At 25.4% G+C, this 18,926-nt stretch overlaps 2 protein-coding genes across 2 annotated transcripts; one reads left to right on the plus strand and one right to left on the minus strand.

The window, feature by feature from the left end:
* Positions 1–576: 576 nt before the first annotated feature.
* On the minus strand, positions 577–11,295 carry LOC114123740 (clustered mitochondria protein homolog). The gene is made up of 23 exons (XM_027986810.2): positions 11,002–11,295; positions 8,835–9,187; positions 8,604–8,765; positions 7,504–7,645; positions 7,301–7,431; positions 6,775–6,911; positions 6,483–6,712; positions 6,239–6,375; positions 5,973–6,167; positions 5,684–5,896; positions 5,434–5,608; positions 5,260–5,365; positions 5,072–5,177; positions 4,857–5,016; positions 4,575–4,783; positions 3,618–3,824; positions 3,248–3,555; positions 3,011–3,140; positions 2,682–2,954; positions 2,492–2,617; positions 2,177–2,392; positions 1,891–2,099; positions 577–1,614 (listed from the first exon to the last, which is right to left on the minus strand). The coding sequence occupies exons 1-23, from the start codon at positions 11,057–11,059 to the stop codon at positions 1,518–1,520; spliced, it is 4,080 nt and encodes a 1,359-aa protein (XP_027842611.2). The 5' UTR covers positions 11,060–11,295; the 3' UTR covers positions 577–1,517.
* Positions 11,296–16,878: 5,583 nt separating this feature from the next.
* Positions 16,879–17,902, plus strand: LOC114123781 (essential MCU regulator, mitochondrial). The gene has a single exon (XM_050203966.1). It carries the CDS (start codon positions 17,073–17,075, stop codon positions 17,322–17,324), a length of 252 nt encoding a protein of 83 aa, XP_050059923.1. The 5' UTR covers positions 16,879–17,072; the 3' UTR covers positions 17,325–17,902.
* The last annotated feature ends 1,024 nt before the right edge of the window (positions 17,903–18,926 follow it).

Raw genomic sequence — 18,926 nt, forward strand, 5'->3', positions numbered from 1 at the left:
GATGTACAAAACACAAAACATAAGGATGGTAAAAATGTGACTAAGAATTTGATAGAGAATTATTTTGATAAGAATATAATTTTACATACTTCAGGGTCAACATTGGTAGAAAATTGAATACATCATAAAATTAAGCTTCATCCAAAACCTAGCAGCAGATATCATTGATGTCATCTACAAGTCAAAACCATAGGCATAAAATACAATATTGTCTATGGTCAAAATTCTATTGTTTAGAAAAATTAATGATAAGTAGGTTCCAGATTTAAATGCCCTTAAAACCAAATAAATATGATCTAAAAATAACCAAAAATGATTTTAAAAAATTCATGATACCCCAAAAATAACTTGAAATTTTTTTATTGTGCAGTTTTGTAACATACATATAAATAAGGATTAATGATTATTTTATATAATGGATTATAGAGATGAATGAAACTAAATTATGTAGAAATGGAAATTCCACACTTCTTAGTTAGTTATAGTCCTAAATTTACAAATTTAATTATCATGATTTTCTAGATTTCTAGATATGTTTAAAAAGATAAACACATAAATAAAATGAAAAAATAAACATTTGTTATGTAAAAAAACTTTATTTGTATAATTTCCAACTACAATAATAGTTTGTATAAAAAATCAACAAACTTTCTAAAATAAATCTACTGTCTTGTTACCAGTCTAATATTATCGCAGTCTAAAAGTTTTTTGGTGATTTCAAAATTCTAAACACATGATAATAATAATAATAATAATAATAATAATAATAGTAATAACAACAACAGAATATATATATATATATATATATACATACACACCTACATAATATATACTATATATAAAACAAAAAAATATATATAAAGATTAAATTTGATTTTTAATATTTAATTTAAAAAAAAAATTATTAAATACAAATTATTGCTATTTTATTCTGTTAGTCTAATATTTTTGTACGAGATGGTTAAAATAACACAAATATGATATTATACTTAATTGCTACTAGGAAATAGGAATTTAAAATTTGTGAGCTTTGGCGTAATACCTTCTGGACTAATAATAAAGAAGTTAAATATTCAACTTTTAATACATTAATTAGTTGAATTTTTAATATCATAAAATAAGTAGTTTTTTTATTTTATTTTATTCCAGTTGCTCATATTTTCAGTTCTATAAGTATAAATATGTATACATAATTATATACATGCAAATATGCATATAATATAAAAACTTTACATTTTCCATGGTGGTTAAAATTACTAAATATGCACTAATATAACAGAGACTAGATAAATGGCACTACAGTGAATGTGTGTACATATATATATAATATATAAATATATATAAATTAAGAATGTATAATGATGTATTTTATTTCCAGTAACAAAACAGAAGAACATATTAACTAAATAAACAATACAAAATAAAAATGAGCATCAAAATGACTACTTAAGTTGTCTTACAGCAATCGATAAATCACTGAAAGCATAAGACAAGCTTACTACATGTTTCGGAAATACTCAACTAGTGCATTCTTGCTCTGTTGATGGTTTCACTAAGTCTAGTGTTTCCGAACGTTTTTCCACCTCTGCTTTGAAATTTTCTAAGTCTTGTTGACTAAACAAATAATATAATTTTTAAACAAAAAATATTAATAACTTATCTTGAAAAATAAATTTAATTAAGGTATAATTATTAGCAAAAACAATTTTAATACAATAAAATGCTATTTTATTGAAAATAATATAGGAAATGTAAAAAAGTTATTAAATTTATTTTGATTTCCACATAATATTTAAAATTTGGGACAAATAGCCACCATAACTAAAAAAAAAATGTTATGTAAAAAATATATTTTATATATAAATATATGATTAAATACTACTAACATACCTAATTTGTACATACAGAATGCCATTGATGACATTGAGCATATCTAGTACACTACCCATAGAAGGTGGGTGTATTTGTATAGGAGGTAATGTAGCACCAGTTTTGCCAGTATAAATTTCATTCATTTTTTTTTGTAATACTACTGCCTGATGCGTTAGGTGTTTCAAACAATCCGATGATTCTTGTGTTTTTTCATGTTTTTCACCAAACTTTAAAATAAAATATACTCAATTGAAATTAATTTTAATATTTCAGTATTAATATTTTACCAAAGAAACATAAGTACCTGTTGTTTATAAATTGCGTATGTTTCTCTTTCATTGCTCAATGCGGAACGGAAATCTCCCATACAACTTTGAGTGCGAGCAACTAGATGATAACTCACTGCTACTTTTAAAGATTTAGGGCCATAAAATTTTATATTTAAAGCTAATGCTTTCTCTAAAAATCTCAATGAAAGATCATATTCTTGAACTGCATGCAAAATCAGACTAATATTACTCTGTAAATAAAAATAAAAATAATATGCATTAATTATAAATTCTAAAATAAAAATGAATAATTATAGTTACTAATTATTTAAGAATTTAAATATACATACATCTAATAGAGCTATTTCAGGATGATTTTCTCCACAAATCAAAACTGCCAAATAACGAGCTCGGTACAATAATTTTAAAGCAGTAGTTATTTGATTATTTGCATAACAATACAAAGCTAAATGAATCTGAAATTAAATAACATAACATTTATAATATTCCTAAAAGTATATTATGTTTTTTTAAAATTACATATTCTGTTATGGTATATGGGTGATCAATTCCATTAACTCGTTCTGACATAAACACAGCTTTCTGTTGATATGCCATAGCTTCACCATAATCACCCATTATATAACTTAACCTGGCAAGCATTCGTAAACATTGAGCGATTTCAGGATGCATCGCACCATATACATTATTTAATAGGGTTAAAGCTTCCATAATTAAATCGTAACCTTCTTTTAAAAGTCCTTGTTGGATTTTTGTTTGACCAGTTGTATAAAAATTAAATGCATCAGTTGCCTGTAATCATCAACATATATTATAAAAGCAAATTTAACAAAGCTATTTTACTTTACCCTAGGGTTGATGTGTTTAACAACAGGAAACATATTCACAATATCTTCTTCAAAGAATGTAAACCGATTTTTAGAATCAAATGAATATTCCCTTAACAGTATCTGAATTCCAGTTTTTAAACAAAACGACCTTTAATAATAAAAAAAAGTTATTCTGATTAAGTTTTTACTAACAAACACACTATATATTACTTCAATATCTTCTTATAAAAAGCTTAATATAAAAAATATTTATACCTCAATAATGATATTTTTTGAGTGCCATAATGTTCACAAATCGATTCAATCGTTTCAGAAACCAATTCCCAAGCATAATATGATTTTATTTCTGCTCGAATTTGTGACCAAAGAGCATGTCGAGTAAGATTAGCCCAATCTTTGTTATCTACAGTTAGTAATCTGTTTAATCTTCCTTTACGCTTATTGCGCTTTTTAATTGGTTTTACATCGTCTAATGTATTCTGAGGATGTGGTGTTGAACACGATGACAAAAAACAATTCAAAAAATGACTAACTGCATTAGCTAGGCTCATCAACTCTGCTGACTAAATCATACAATTTAAATCTTAAGTATTTAAGTCAATATAAATCATATAATTTTTCTTACTTGTATATAAGTATTGAATATGTGTTTTGCCGCTCTAGTAATTAATTCTGCAACAGTAATACTGTACAGATATTCAAGTTGTTTGATTTTGGAAAGTTTTTCAGCTATTTTTCCCAAATAGCGAATATTGATACCTCTTGTATGTAAATTTTCAGATAATATTTGTCCATCCATTGGAGCAGAAGAATGATCCATACAATCTCTAATCTATAAGAATAAATTATATACTTATGTCACTATATATTTTACTTAATTTATATTTAGAAGTGACCTAGTCGGTCAACTACTGCATATGGACATGGTAGACTTTCTGTTTAAAATACTGGAGGCAGATTGAGTAAGAGAAACCGTAATGTATGTGACTACTGATAAAACTGATAAAACTGGTCACTTATAAACGTGAATGCAGTATGTATAATACAAAAAATAATATCAATTAAGATTGTTTTTGCCGATTTCATTTTATAAAAATGCAATCCTGAATAAATAGAAGTAAAAAAGTAAAATACAAGTAATAAATACAAAAGATCCTTAACAATAATTTTTTAAACTTAAATATTGTGACTAATATGTAATCAAAATATTAAAACCAAAATTTGATTTTAAATACTTTAGTAGCTAGATCATTAAAAGAATTGTATTTTATAAGAAATTTAATACATCTATATTTTTTATTCAATAAGTTAATGATATCAATTTTATAAATTGTTTTTAAAAAAATTGCATAATAAGGTATACCCTATTCACAATAAGATCATAACTCGGCAGCCTAGTTGTGGGCATGGGCGGGGTTTTATTCCGTAATGCTAGCATACCAGATCGGAATTGTTTGACTAGGTGGGGACTAAACGTCTGACAGCCGCCGAGTAATGATCTCATTGTGAATAGGGTATAGAAGACCTTCATTGATTATTAATCAGTGATTAATATCAAATTAAAGAGATTATACAAACATACAAACAACGGGATTTGTGATAATAGTAGATATTCAGCTGCATCTACAACCAATTGTTTTTCTAATTTAAATTGATCTGATTCAGGGTTAAAATGCTTTACGCCTGGTGAAAACACGTCTGGGTTGAATCTTATATCAAATTCTGTTTCTTTCAGCGAGCCAACCTTTTGAGCAGCTTTTTTAACGACTTCTTTAGTACTATTATCATCACCTATTACAATATAATATGTATTTCCTAATTGTGAAGTAATAATATTAATTAATCTTTTTTTTTTTAAACTTACTATCTTTTACAGCACTTTCAGTAATTGTTTCCACAATTTTTTTCTTTGTCTCTAATGATTCTTCTGAAGTAGTTTCATCGCCTTTATTATCATTTTTTTTAATATCAGTTATTTCATTTTTACTATTTTCATCAATGTTTTGGATTCTTTTTTCTTTAATCTAATAAATATATAAATATATAAATTACATCAATTTATGAGGTAATCAAACATACCAATTCATTATTGTCAGCAACAGCATCTACATTTTTTTGATTTTTCCATAAGTTTAAATGCTGTAAATGGAATGCTGCATACTTAATAAACATCATATAACGTGTTCTATAAACAATTATAACAAGGATATTAAATTAAACATGTCTATAAAAGAATATAATTTTAATTAAAATATTTAAACTATTACTCAATGAATGAATCAATTAATTCCTGTCTAAGACAACATAATTTGTGTCTATGCTGAATAGGAAATCCCAAAGATTTAACTTCTTTACTGAGTATATCTTCATCAACTATAATCAATAATTTATAATTACCAAGTGAATTAATTAAATTAATGGTAAGTCTAAATAATAATTACGTAAAAGGAAATTGACATCTGGAGGAAAAGTTCTAAGTAGATCCAAGATATAATAACGGCTATCATTACCAATGATACCTTTACACTCAACTGATGAGCATAATTCAATTTCTTCACTTTTTTCACTGATTACTTTATGTGGCATTATTTTTAACTGTTGTGCTGCTTGACTAAGCTATAAGTAAATGATTGATTTAGTTAAATTAACAAGTTACTTTTAATGTATATTATAAAATGCATCTCCACATACTAATTCAATATATTTTGGATTGGTAGTCACAGTTTTACCGAAGTCCACAGATCCATAGACAACAGATTGTTCTTGTTCTCTTTCCAAAATGCCAGGAATGATAGATTGAGCTGTCACTCTGTACCCTCTATAATCAACAACAACTGTGCCTAATGTGTATAATCCAGGCAAGTCTACTGCACTATATACTCGAACGCCTTGCAAATCATTTCGCTAAAATAACACATATATTAAAATTAAAAATTTAATTTTAAGTAATATAAAAATATTATAATAATTTATTACATACAGGAGCAACAAAAGCAGCAGCATCTCCTCCTAGTTCTTTATAATGATCTCTAACATCAAAACCCAGAGAGAAGAAAATGTTATTCCATATAAACATTTGCATTTTAGCTTCTTCACCAGGATTAATAGCCATTACATTACCGTCAATGACTGCCATAGCACCTCTGGTAGCAGCTGCTACAAAATCTCCATGCACCTGTAAAATTTAAGTATTTAAATCAACATGACACTTGAATTTTAAATAACTTAAATTTTTTTTATTCATACTTTAAAAATGGCTCTTTCTCTCAATAAACGTTCCGGAAGATTTTTACGAGGAAGTTCTCTAGTAGTTTGTAATTCTTCATTCCAATCTCGAGTTTGACCAGGAATGTGTTCTTCATACCCAAGTTTTGATGAAAATGCTTAAATACACAAATATTATTTTTATACATCTTTTGCATACACATAATTTAATTTTGTTAACTAATGACATTTCTAAAGAAAAAAATTAAATTAAAATAATACAAACTGTCTTCAGCTCTGATGGCATCTAAAGTATGCTCAAGTAATGGAGAAGCCCAACTATATACTTGATAAGGCGTTGCAACACGTTCAAAGGGATGTCGAGCAGTTCTCTTTTTTTGCAAAGCTGCAAAATTTCGCTTGAAAGCTGGACTTACTTGACTGAGCAATTCGATTAAAGAGTGACATAAATGATTTGGAGCAGCAGGTTTAGGATTAAATTCTTCATTAGTAGATCTGATCATAATAAAAATTATAGTAAAAAACAAAATAATGTAAAAATTTAAAATTATAATTACTGGTTAATGAAAAATCCTTTGGTACAAGCCGTAATGTGAAAATGTTTATCCTCTAATGTAATGACATACATATACATCAAATCTCCATGCATTTTTCGAAAACCAGGTGGGGGATTCCACGCAGAAGTAGTAAGCACCTAAAATTATAAAAAGCAATACAATAAATTTCACCAGTAAACAAAAATAATTATATTGGAAGGATTGACAGTAGATGTGTGTTCTATTTGTAAAATGATACTTGTATTTAAAAGAAAGTTTCATCAATTTACATTTATTCTGAGACAAGCTATAATTTAGCTGTACTTACATATCTTTGGACTTTAAATTATAAAATAATAAGGAAATTATTAAAAAAATAAAATAATTCTTTGAAAAAATCCAGCTACATTAAAAAACGTAAAATGATTATTAGCTTCAAACTGAATCTAAATAATAAATATGCAATAAGCAATAAAAATTAAATTATAAACATTTCCTTTGAGTATAGTATATTCATTGTAATTAAGATATAAAATATTATTTTTACCTTTATACATAAAGGTCCTTTTAAGTCTTTTGATGTTGGATGCAGAGGAAGTAGCGGTCGATCTTTATTGTTAGGCATTATATAGTCTGGAGGAGTACAGTCAACACTTTCAGACCGTGTTTTTTTCTTTTCTATTTAAAAAAAAAAAAAAAGTTTTTATTACTACCACTTTGACAATTAAAAATCATACTAAATTGTATTACCTTGAGTAACAACATTTAAAAAAGATAATGAATTACAATCAACACCATTGTAAGCATCTGCCATTTCTAATGATTTTAAAATATCTCTAACGTGACGAACATGAATTCTAGCTTCGCGCATTGTGTATGGCTCTTCAACAACCTGTAAGTGTTACATCATAATTAAAATATCAAAATGTAAAAAAAAATTTTAGAAAATAAATGTTGAAATTGAAATATTTTTTAACTCTTTAGTTGTCAATAAATTATTTGTATACTATTACAACCAAATTGAATGTAATAATCAAAGTAACCATAAATCCCAAGTTAAGTTATGTTATTTTCTATGTTCCAATGACCCATTTAAAAGGCCCTTTTAGAGATATAGTTTAGTATTAGGTTCTAGCATAGAAATATTCTTAGGCTTAACAAATCTGTTAGAATCCATTTTTTTTAAAAGATGTTGTTTTCATAAAATAATTGTGTTTTACTGTACTTATCAATCTAGATAATAATTACATGAAAGAAAAAAGTTATAAATAAGATATTAACATTACTATATACCAACATTGAGTACTTATACTATAAAAATACCAGAATAGTGAAACATACTAACCAAACCTAACCCATTATAATATAATTGTCCTGACCTTAAAATCTTAAACAAGAATATAAAAATAATTTAACTGGGCAGTGCTGATCTCTTATACTATAATAAAATGTATATTCCTTGAATAAATAATTTTTTTATTAAATATATCAGAAAATAATTACAAATAATAACATTAGAAATACAATGAGATGGACCATTTAAACTATATTTATTTAAAAACTAAATCTCAATATTTGATTTTAATAATGTTATAGCTTATTTTTGATAAAATAACAGAATATTACAAGTATATTATAAAACAAATCTAAGTTTGTTTATGACACGGACTTGAGATTTCTTAAAATTAAAAATAACCATCATAAAGTTGGCAGATATTGGTGTATTTTATTAAATCTCTAGTAATATAAAAAATCAATGGGCATAATGTTCATAACCAAAAATATTAATCATAATAAATATATCATAATAATCATTATTTTAAAAGCAACTATCTCTAACTGAAACATACTTTAATAATAGATCCTTCTTTAAGGCCATCAATAGTTTTCAATTCTGAAAAATTATCCAATGTTACTCCGTTTAACTGAAGTGAAAAACAAGTACGGTGACACGTGTCCTCTCTATCCATTAGTAATTGGTGAATCTCTTGAACCAATTCCATGCTAGATACCTACATTGATAATATATACATTATAACAAACGATTGTAAATTAAATAAATTCTATTTTATTTAACAAACTTGAATTTCAAAAGCTTCAGTTCCAGGGCAAACTATTTTGACATTAAATCCAAGATCTTGAATGAATATTATTTCAGTACCTTGTTTTTTGTCATTATCAGTACTCTCCTCAGAACTATCATCGCTATGAGAAATGTTGTTAATGTTTGGATCTGTAATCGTTTTTTCTACATCTTTATCTTTTTTGGTACTTTTCTTTAATTGCTTTTTCATATGGGATTCATTATTATTGACAACATCCACATGATTAACAGCTGTAGTACTTTCAGAATTAACTTCTTGACCACTGATTCCATTAACAAGATGATCTACACTTGGTGTCTTATGATCATTACAAACTATTTCTATATTACCTACAATATAGCACAATTATTATTTAGTAACTCATAATCACTATCTTGAATTTAATTGATATATTTGAAATTTATAATTTTTTAACCTAATAAATGCCATGAGTAAATGATATTTAAATTAAACTATATATTTTTTTCACATTTGTTTTTTTTTTAATATTTTAGATACACTAATACATTTTTTTAAATAGCAATGAAATGTAATACTAATTAACAGTCATCTTAGTTGTCAATCAAACAATTAAAAATTGTTTTGTTATATATACATATATTATAAATGTTTCTGTTTATTACAATGAAGATTTTGAGTCAAATATTCGTATTAACTGGGGTAATAGCTATACTCAAATGAAAAATATTTTACTTAATCTAACATATTGATTAATTTATATCAATTATTAAGTATTATTGATAGGTATTACACTACTTATTTTAACTTAGAACAATAGTACATTAAATAATTCAATGTTTTTTAAAAGTGTTAACAATATTTTATACCTAAATAGCTTCTATTTTAATTAGCTTTTAAGATCTAAATTAAAGAATTCCAAAGGATGTAATTTAGTATCTTAGATAGCAAGAAACATTAGCATTATCAATTTAAGTAAGTATAAACTAACATGTTAAATAGAAAAAATCCTCTTTTAAAACAAAATTATTATTATTATTAGGTATTATCATTATGTTATATAACTTGTATTATTTAGGGCCGTTCTTACAATATACGGTTAAGTGTCAGTTAAGACTAACTAGTAGAATTCTATCGGTTAAACACATGAAAAATTCTTCCAGTTACCGTTACTAGGCACTAACCGAACATTGTAAAAACAGCCCTTAGTTTAAATTAACACTATAACATGATATTTACAAAACACTAAAATATCTTAAAAGGGTTATATGAATAATATAAGATAATGTGACTAATAATTCATCAAAAATCTGATTGTTCAATTAGGTATATAATGTAAAAATACAATTTTTAGGCAAGTTTTAATTCTTAAAAAACTATTTTAAACCATATTTATCTTGACATTTGATTGTTGTCTGATTGATTTTAACATAATATTGTTGTAACATTAATTTAGATTCAAGTGGACTTTAATTATTTTAATTATTTAACTAAAATATTTAGGTACCTATAACTTGTAGGTATTAGTTGTTAAAAAATTAAATGACCAGAAATAAAATAAAAATGAAATAAATAAAATATTCTAATAAATAATTTAATGTATTTAAAAATATTAAAAATAATGGAAGCACTATATATTTTTTTTTTAATAAAATTAAGTCAAAACTGGATAAAAATCTTTCAATATACCTACATTACAGTAAAATTTGAAATATTGTAAAGAACTAACAACTATAAATAAAAACAAAAATATTAAGCTAATATCTGCCTATTATTCACTACAATAACATCAATTTATGGTTATTAAAAAGAAAGATTTATAGTTTTAGAAAGTACGGAAAATAATAAAATAAAATTTTCTCATAAATTAATAATATACTTCTACAAAAATCTACAAATAGGTACTTTTAACATCAATTTATATATATTAACACATGACTGCAAAATGTTAATTTAATTCTACCACTTTATTAACATAATATTTTTAATTGATAATTCAAAAATAAAAATAGGTAATTACATTCGACCTTTAAATACATTTTTTTTATTCAGATAATAATTATTACGTACCTACTTACTTATTTTTAAGAATACTTCATCATAGATATGATATGTTCAATAGATATTAACATACAATTTGTAACTCAGATTCAAATATTAGTGTACTAATTATAATTATACATACCGTTTAATTGATGGTTATTTGAATTAGTCAAGTTTCCCTCCTTGACTTCTAGTGTCATTGCAAATGGCTTCTGATTTGCTCTTTAAATTAAATGAAATTATTCAGCCGGGAATATTACCCAGCACTTGAGGTTTAAAACAAATTCACCAACAAAATATAAAAGGTAATAACAAAAAATAAAATTAATCAAAAATTTAAATAAATTTAATACAAAACACAAATAATTTTTTTAAAACGTGACTATAAAAATTAAAAACATCGTGATGATATTTTACAAGAAGAAAATGAAGACAAATTAATTTGTCGAAGTGGTCAGGAGTAATGGTAACTTTTAACCGGATCAGTGTAGGCAAATACACAGAATGTATTTTTTATCCCCAATGTTAGTCTTTCTTATCATATGATTATCAGTTATTAATGTTATTATCATGAACCATGGAATACGGAGTTTGGATCCACAGGGCCACACATTTAGATATTAGAAAATTATTAACTACCTATATTATAATTACTGTTCATAGACTCATATCTTAGAACAGTGGTTTTCAACCTTTTTAACAATTGGGCACTCTAATCCATATTATAATATCACCGAATATAGATAATAATATTGATAATTACAATATTACATATTCTACCAGGCCCGTATTATCGCTTAGGCTGTATAGGCTAAAGCCTAGGGCGGAAAATATTAAAGGGCGACAAATTTTAATGGTCGAAACGAAATAGCAAATTTTACCTATGTAAATTAGATGTAAATTTATTTTAGCCTATGGGCGACAAAAACCTTAATCGGGCCCTGCATACTACTATTAAAAGATTGTTCACGGCATACCGGCTGAAAACCACTGTCTTGGCAGCTTAGAAAGTTAGAAGTCGATCGGGGCTCGACTACAGTCTAGGATTAGACTCGACTGTAGTGGTTGTTGGATCCAGCGCCACGGTCGTGGCGCGAGCTAAGTAAAAAAAATAAAAGCGGCGGCACGACAGTGTATATTATCTCGAAGCAGGAATTTCCCATTAAAACCGTGTAAATTTCGGTGTTTTTTGTCAGATGAGATAATTAATTATCTACTGAATCAATTTATACCTAGTAAATTGCAAAACATGAGGAAAATCATGCAGATGATCCTTTTGTAAAAATCATAAAAATCGTACTGTTAGAAATTAAGTTATCAAAGGAAACGTGAAACATTTTTAATGAAAAGTTATATTGAAATCTGGAATCACGGCGGCCGCTTCTCGCGTTGTCGTGCCAACCGGGAAATAAACACTAATATATGATATGTTAAATAAACATTAATATAATTAATATTAATTAATATTATATTTATTATTATTTAGGTATAAATGATAAAAATTGGTGATATCAAAACAAAAACCCTCCGTCTAACTCCGTGTAAAAATTAGCTAAGTAAAAAAAAGAAGAAAAAAATCAAAAAAAAATCATTGTATAACCAAAACATTTTTCGCTTCATATGGAATTTATAAAACCAGTAATTTCAAAGCACTATAAAGATGTGATATCATAAATAAATGCTAAGTTAACTGAATTTAAGTATATTTAGTCTGTTTCGATAATTTATTTACTTGGCGAGGAAATTTTTTACTTCATACGATACAATATAAGAACCGTGGCGCTGGATGAATGATTAGACAATAAGACATTATAAATTAAAAATATTACAGTGAACATTTCTATACTAATCAAAATAATACTCTACAACCAATAATAACATTTTACACTGTATACTCTATATTAATACTAAAATTTCCTCGCCAAGTAAAAAAATTATCGAAACAGACTAAATATACTTAAATTCAGTTAACTTAGCATTTATTTATGATATCACATCTTTATAGTGCTTTGAAATTACTGGTTTTATAAATTCCATATGAAGCGAAAAATGTTTTGGTTATACAATGATTTTTTTTTTGATTTTTTTCTTCTTTTTTTTACTTAGCTAATTTTTACACGGAGTTAGACGGAGGGTTTTTGTTTTGATAATAAATGAAATAAACCATCTGTTTATTGTTTATTCTATATTCTGTTGTCAATGGTGGACCAAAAAATTAACTTAACCTTTAGTCAAACACACATAGATATTAGATACTCGTATTGTAGATTATTTAGGTACAATATTAGAGAGCCTATATCTATAGAGTAATAAAACAAAATACAGGCTCTCTAAGTACAATTATTTTATTATCTGACATTGACAGTTGTAGACCTAAAGACCTAAGCCATCTAAACGATTACTGGTTAGTTTCTAGAATAATTATCAATATTAGTAAGTATTACTTTATGGGTTAGTTATAGTTATGCCCTAATCAAGGCGTATTTGTACACCTTGGCCCTAATACTAAATTTTATTTACAGTAATAGTTAAATAATGCTTAAACATTATACACAATTATTAATATGTTAATAGGTCTAAATAAACAATACACATTATTTAGACTTTGGTCTCTTTAAAGAATCTCTAATTATAATTTCAAGAACATAAACTGGTATGAATCTAATTTAGGTACTTCGGGATCGATATAACTTTTTACTTTATGCCAATCTTTATAAATATAATAATTTTAATCATATTTAGTATTTACCATTTAGGTGTTAATGCGTTATGCTCCTTGGGGGCAACATTTTACTGAGGCGGAGGGCCTCTATATACTTCTATCGATTGTAATTCTTATTCATTAGTTACAAATATTTTCTAGAAAATAAATAATAGTATATTTGAAATTATTTAATATACAAACAATTATTAATCACATAAGTACATATTTTATTTAGTTAAAGTAAAATAAAATGTTACTATTGTAGAAATTTAAAATAATTATAGAAAATACAGACATTTTTTTATTATATAAGGCATCAGAAGTTGAAATTACGAACAATTGGAAGAATTAATGGTTTTTCATCCATTACGTCATAAGTAAAACATATAATATAACCACAGAATAGATTAAATATAACTATTTAGGTAATAATTAATGTAAGGATACTTTTTATAGTATAATACTATTAATACTATAGTGTAATCGATAAAAAACGACAAATGCATTTTATTTTTTAAATTTAAAATATTAGTTTAAGTATTAGCCTATATTTTAAGTCATGACAATTGCAATTGTTAAATTAAATAAGTAAATAATAATATGAATAAATCATAAATATCGAATATTATATACTATTACTATATTAAAAATTATTTTTAAATATAGCCTATAGGCTATAGGTGTATAGAAACTCGAAAGCACGCTTGTTGAAATAAGCTTTACAAATATAATCATTTTTGCACTTTAAGTTTTGATTTAGAAATGTTAAATGTTAATACTTATATTAAATAATAAGTAATAATATATAAGTTGAATTTGTTAATACAATGATACCTATAATAAACCAAATTTTATCGTTAAAAATGTAATCGTAAAACGTTTCCGGTTTCATCCATAATATTTTATACCTAGGTAGTAGCCCAATATAGGTAGGTACCTATAATATGTAGTTTTGATGAGCGAAGTCGCAACGATAATAATAATTATAAAAGAGAACTCTCCTTGTACGTAAGAACCTTTTACTTATTGAGTATGAGAAAAATTTAAATTACGATTTTGGATGTTATGATAACTTGATAAAATAATGGATAAAAACTAATGATAGGTAGTCTATACGTACATTTAAACATCTTCCATAGTTCCATATATTATTTGCGTTAGTTACATCTTGATCTCGATGTCAATACATTACAGTACATTATTACATTATACTTATTTAATTTAACAATTGATTTGTAATATACTTATGCTTTCATAGGCACTAGGAAGGGGAGGCAAGCTGGGGTATTTGCCTCCTCTGGCTTTTCAAAAATGTGTTTTAAATTGAATATTTTAAGATAAATTACTGTTTATTAATTTATTAAATAACAAATCATAACATTGACCCTCCTAGAAAAATTTCTGCGGGTGTCTAGTATGCTTTAGCTAATATTTGGAATTTTAAAGTAAAATGCATTTGACGTTTTTTACCTTGTCGTTTATTACCATAATACCATGTCGTTTTATTCCGTGTTGTTGGTTCCTAGATTCTATATTATAATATTTAAAATAAATAAATAGTTAGTAAATAAGATACTTTATGTACGAAATTAGGTTAAAAGAATAGGTACAATATTAATCAAAGTATTTTATTTTGTTTATTCTGCAACCAATTAGTTATCAATTTTTTTTTTAACTAGGTGTTATAGGATTGCATTGTTTAAATTGTTCAATGATAACATATTATTATTATTATTCCATTATTGTTGTTTTTGGTCCTGTATAAAAGTAAACAGATTGAGTTAGTTTTTTGTGCATTTATGGAACAGTTGTATTTAATGTTACTAGTATAAGTATACCTTTGGAGGAAGTAATGCGAAAGCGGTTCCCTCCCGGTTGTCGGTTCAAACAGAAAAAAAAAAAGTATAAGTATACCTATATACGTAGGCGGTAGTTGGAAAAAAAATCCCCAGTAGCATTATATTGGTATTCGGTAGTATTATATTATTTTATAAATTATATTATATGAAAAATAAAATAGGTATTGTATATTATGTTAAAAATTGTTATTTTATAAAAACGGTCTTATACCTTATATATATATTATATTATATTAACAAATGGCATGTTTATAAAATAATTAAAACTATTTATATTTTTTTATACATTTTTATTATATTTTTAAGGTGACAGTTTTTATAAAATAACAATTTTTAACATAACTATTATACAATATTTATTTTATTTTTAACATATAACTTATTATACCTATATTAAATTATTTATAATTAGTCAATCCCCGGTATAATGCTACTGGGGATTTTTTTCCCGAGGATTTTTTTTTCCGCAATTCATATACGTACCGCGGACTGCGGAGCCAATGCGAAAGCACTTACCGCGGTGTCGTCGATTTATAAAAAGAAGTATAAATTATGATAGTTGAACAATCAAATAGGTAATACAACAAGATACACGAATATTGTACAGCTCATAACAGTTAAAATATTTCAACACAAATTAGATATTTATAACATGGTAAAGTACTAAAGTTTATATTAATAAATAAATAAATATAATAATATATTTAATAAATATAATTAAGATAAGAATGTAACACTATGAATTTAATGTAGTTAACTTGCATATAAAATGGAACAATAACAACATTAGGTGTAAAATGTACGACTAGGTAAGGTATCTATAGATAATTATAATTGACCTTTACTTAATAAAGTTGTTAGAAGAGACAGGAGGGGATTTATGATAGCTGCGAACTTCAACAATAAAAGAAGTAAATACCTAATCGGGCTAATCGATGTTTCGATATTTGAAGAAAAATAGGGATGGTTTTGGTAAGAGAAAGTAGTTTTAGCATATCATGATGGTTTGTCGTTTATCGCGATTGAAATTTACAGTGGATTTAGGAAAGTTATCTTTGGTTTTGGGAGCAGAAATGACACATTATCATTTAGTCTGGTTGTTGGAAAATATAAGTTTTTTGTAAACTAAGTTGTCTTTATAATTAGCTGGGACCTTAATATAATTCACACTGGCAGGAAAATCTTATGAGTGGTGATATTCTGATATAATGCATAATATTGCATACCTACATCAGATAATTTGACTTAATGATCAAAAAGAAAAAATACCTAATTTCATCAAAATTTAAACTTGAAATTGTTATATCCCCAAAAATAAACAATTTATAAAATGTTATACCAATATTACGATTTCTGGTAGCACTGTTATATTCCAGAGCGGGATTAATATTATCATTGCCATTACATTACAAGCACGATTAAAGATAGTGTTATCAATAATTCTTAAATACAGTACCTATATAAAAATATCAAATACCACCTAAAGGCGAAAAAGGTTCGTATATTATAGTATTTCGGAATTATCATTTTAAAGTTCACGATAAAAATATATTATAATTTAATTAATATTTGATAATTTATGTACTAATAGTTTACAAATTACAAGTTAAAGTATTATTAAGTAGTATACCTATTATTATATCCATAAAAATGAAAACAAAGATATCAAGTTTCCTGAAAATGGCAAGAATCATGCGACCATATTATGTACGTACAGCTACCACTTCGTCTACTGGAGCATTATTGCCTGAACCACAAAAAATTCCGTTTGGGCTTGTGGGTATAATTTTCACCGTTGTGCCAGGGTTATTAATTGGAGCCACCATAAGTAAATATATGGCTAATTTTCTAGAGGAAAATGAATTGTTTGTTCCATCAGACGATGACGACGATGACGATTAAATGTATTTGATATTATTACATGTTGGATTTTATCTTGAGATGATTGTTATTTACATATTTATCTAGCCCTTATATTCGTCTGCCTTAATGTTATTAAACTATTTAATTGTATTTACATCTACCCCTCCTCCCAATTAAATTATTTATAGTTTATTGAATGTTTATATATAATAATATAATGATAGTGAATATAAGTAATAATTATTTTAATATAATTATCTAGTCATTTAAATATTTATATAGTGAATTGTGTATTAAAAATGTTAATGTTTTATTATTTTAATATGCATAAATTTAAGTATACTTATTATTCTAACTTAATGAAAATAAGAGAAATAATAAAAAAAAATAAGTATATTTAAAACAATTTGTAATCGTATAATCAGTTTATATAGTTTTTTCATTTATCACAATTAGGAATTAGAAATTATGTTTAATGAGCTGTATACATACTTTTTCTCTTTTAAAATATTTTGATTTTTACTTAAGCAATTTTAATCTTTTGTAATACATAACCTAACTTAATAAAATTCTCAATATTCTCGTGTTATAAAATACATGCTTCTATTTATATGCAACTGCATTTGATTATTTAAACATCTATGAACAGTGTTTATCAAATTTTAATATCCTTAAGTATAATAGATTAGTACATAAATTCTTATTATAAATACTGAAGGTTAGATTTGGATAAGCTGTTTTGAAATGAAAAAATGTCAGGATGTATAGGTTTAACCTAATGGTTTATATTATAATTTTTCTAAATAATAAAGGCATAGAATGATTTGTTTGTTTAAAGGTATTTTTATTGATAAAAATAATTCACAGATAATACAAATAATAGTTAATAAATTAGAACAGTTAAGTAAGTTAATCAGAAATGAAAATTCTAAGAACAGTCTATGGAGTGACTAGTAAAAATAAAATAATTAATTCATCTGGAATAGGTATAACACCAAATTCAGGAGAAAAGTTGAATTTGTTAGGTCATATTATGAAAGAAGATGACTTGGAAGCAGTGAGAATGAGTAATTATGGAAATCAATGTTGAAAGTAAGACCAAATAAGTGTAGGTGGATATAATAAAGAATGACTTAAAAATAGATGGTATATGAGTAAATGAAAGGTAGGGGCAAAGCCTATGAAGTATATAGGAAGATGTAGACCCCATACAGTAGGTAATAAATGATAAAGAAGGAAAAACTAATAAATATAAGCTATAGAAAACAAAGATGAAAAGATAAAAGAGATAGTTTGATAATAAATTGTTTACAAGACATATTAATGTATAATTAGAGTTCAAATTTTCTTATAATTAGGTACATGTTCTTTTGTAGTAGTCAAAATATATTCAAAGGTAGATATAAATTTTTTTTTTGGAGTTGATAAAATACATAGTGTTACTAAGTTAGATTATTATTTCTTAATTTTATGAAACCATTTAAGCTTTTTTTAACAAATAAAATATTGAGGCATATTTTCATAAATGCAATGTTTAGAGCATATTAAGATAATTTTAATTATACATTTCAATAAATTGTAGAGCGAGTTTCTATAACTTGAGCTATAAGTTCCAAACATTCTAAAATATTATTTACTAAT

This window comes from Aphis gossypii, chromosome 3 (genome assembly GCF_020184175.1).
Source record: "Aphis gossypii isolate Hap1 chromosome 3, ASM2018417v2, whole genome shotgun sequence".
Taxonomy (NCBI): domain Eukaryota; kingdom Metazoa; phylum Arthropoda; class Insecta; order Hemiptera; family Aphididae; genus Aphis; species Aphis gossypii.

Bases quoted from the DNA above. Each gene is read 5' to 3' on its own strand.
- LOC114123740 (XM_027986810.2), bottom strand. From the start codon at position 11,059: ATGACACTAGAAGTCAAGGAGGGAAACTTGACTAATTCAAATAACCAT. The intron at 4,784-4,856 runs GTAAGTTTAAAA...ATATTGTAATAG, and splicing joins TGAAAGTGCTGTAAAAGATA to GTGATGATAATAGTACTAAA. The intron at 3,825-4,574 runs GTATGTTTGTAT...TTATTCTTATAG, and splicing joins TATCACAAATCCCGTTGTTT to ATTAGAGATTGTATGGATCA.
- LOC114123781 (XM_050203966.1), top strand. From the start codon at position 17,073: ATGAAAACAAAGATATCAAGTTTCCTGAAAATGGCAAGAATCATGCGA.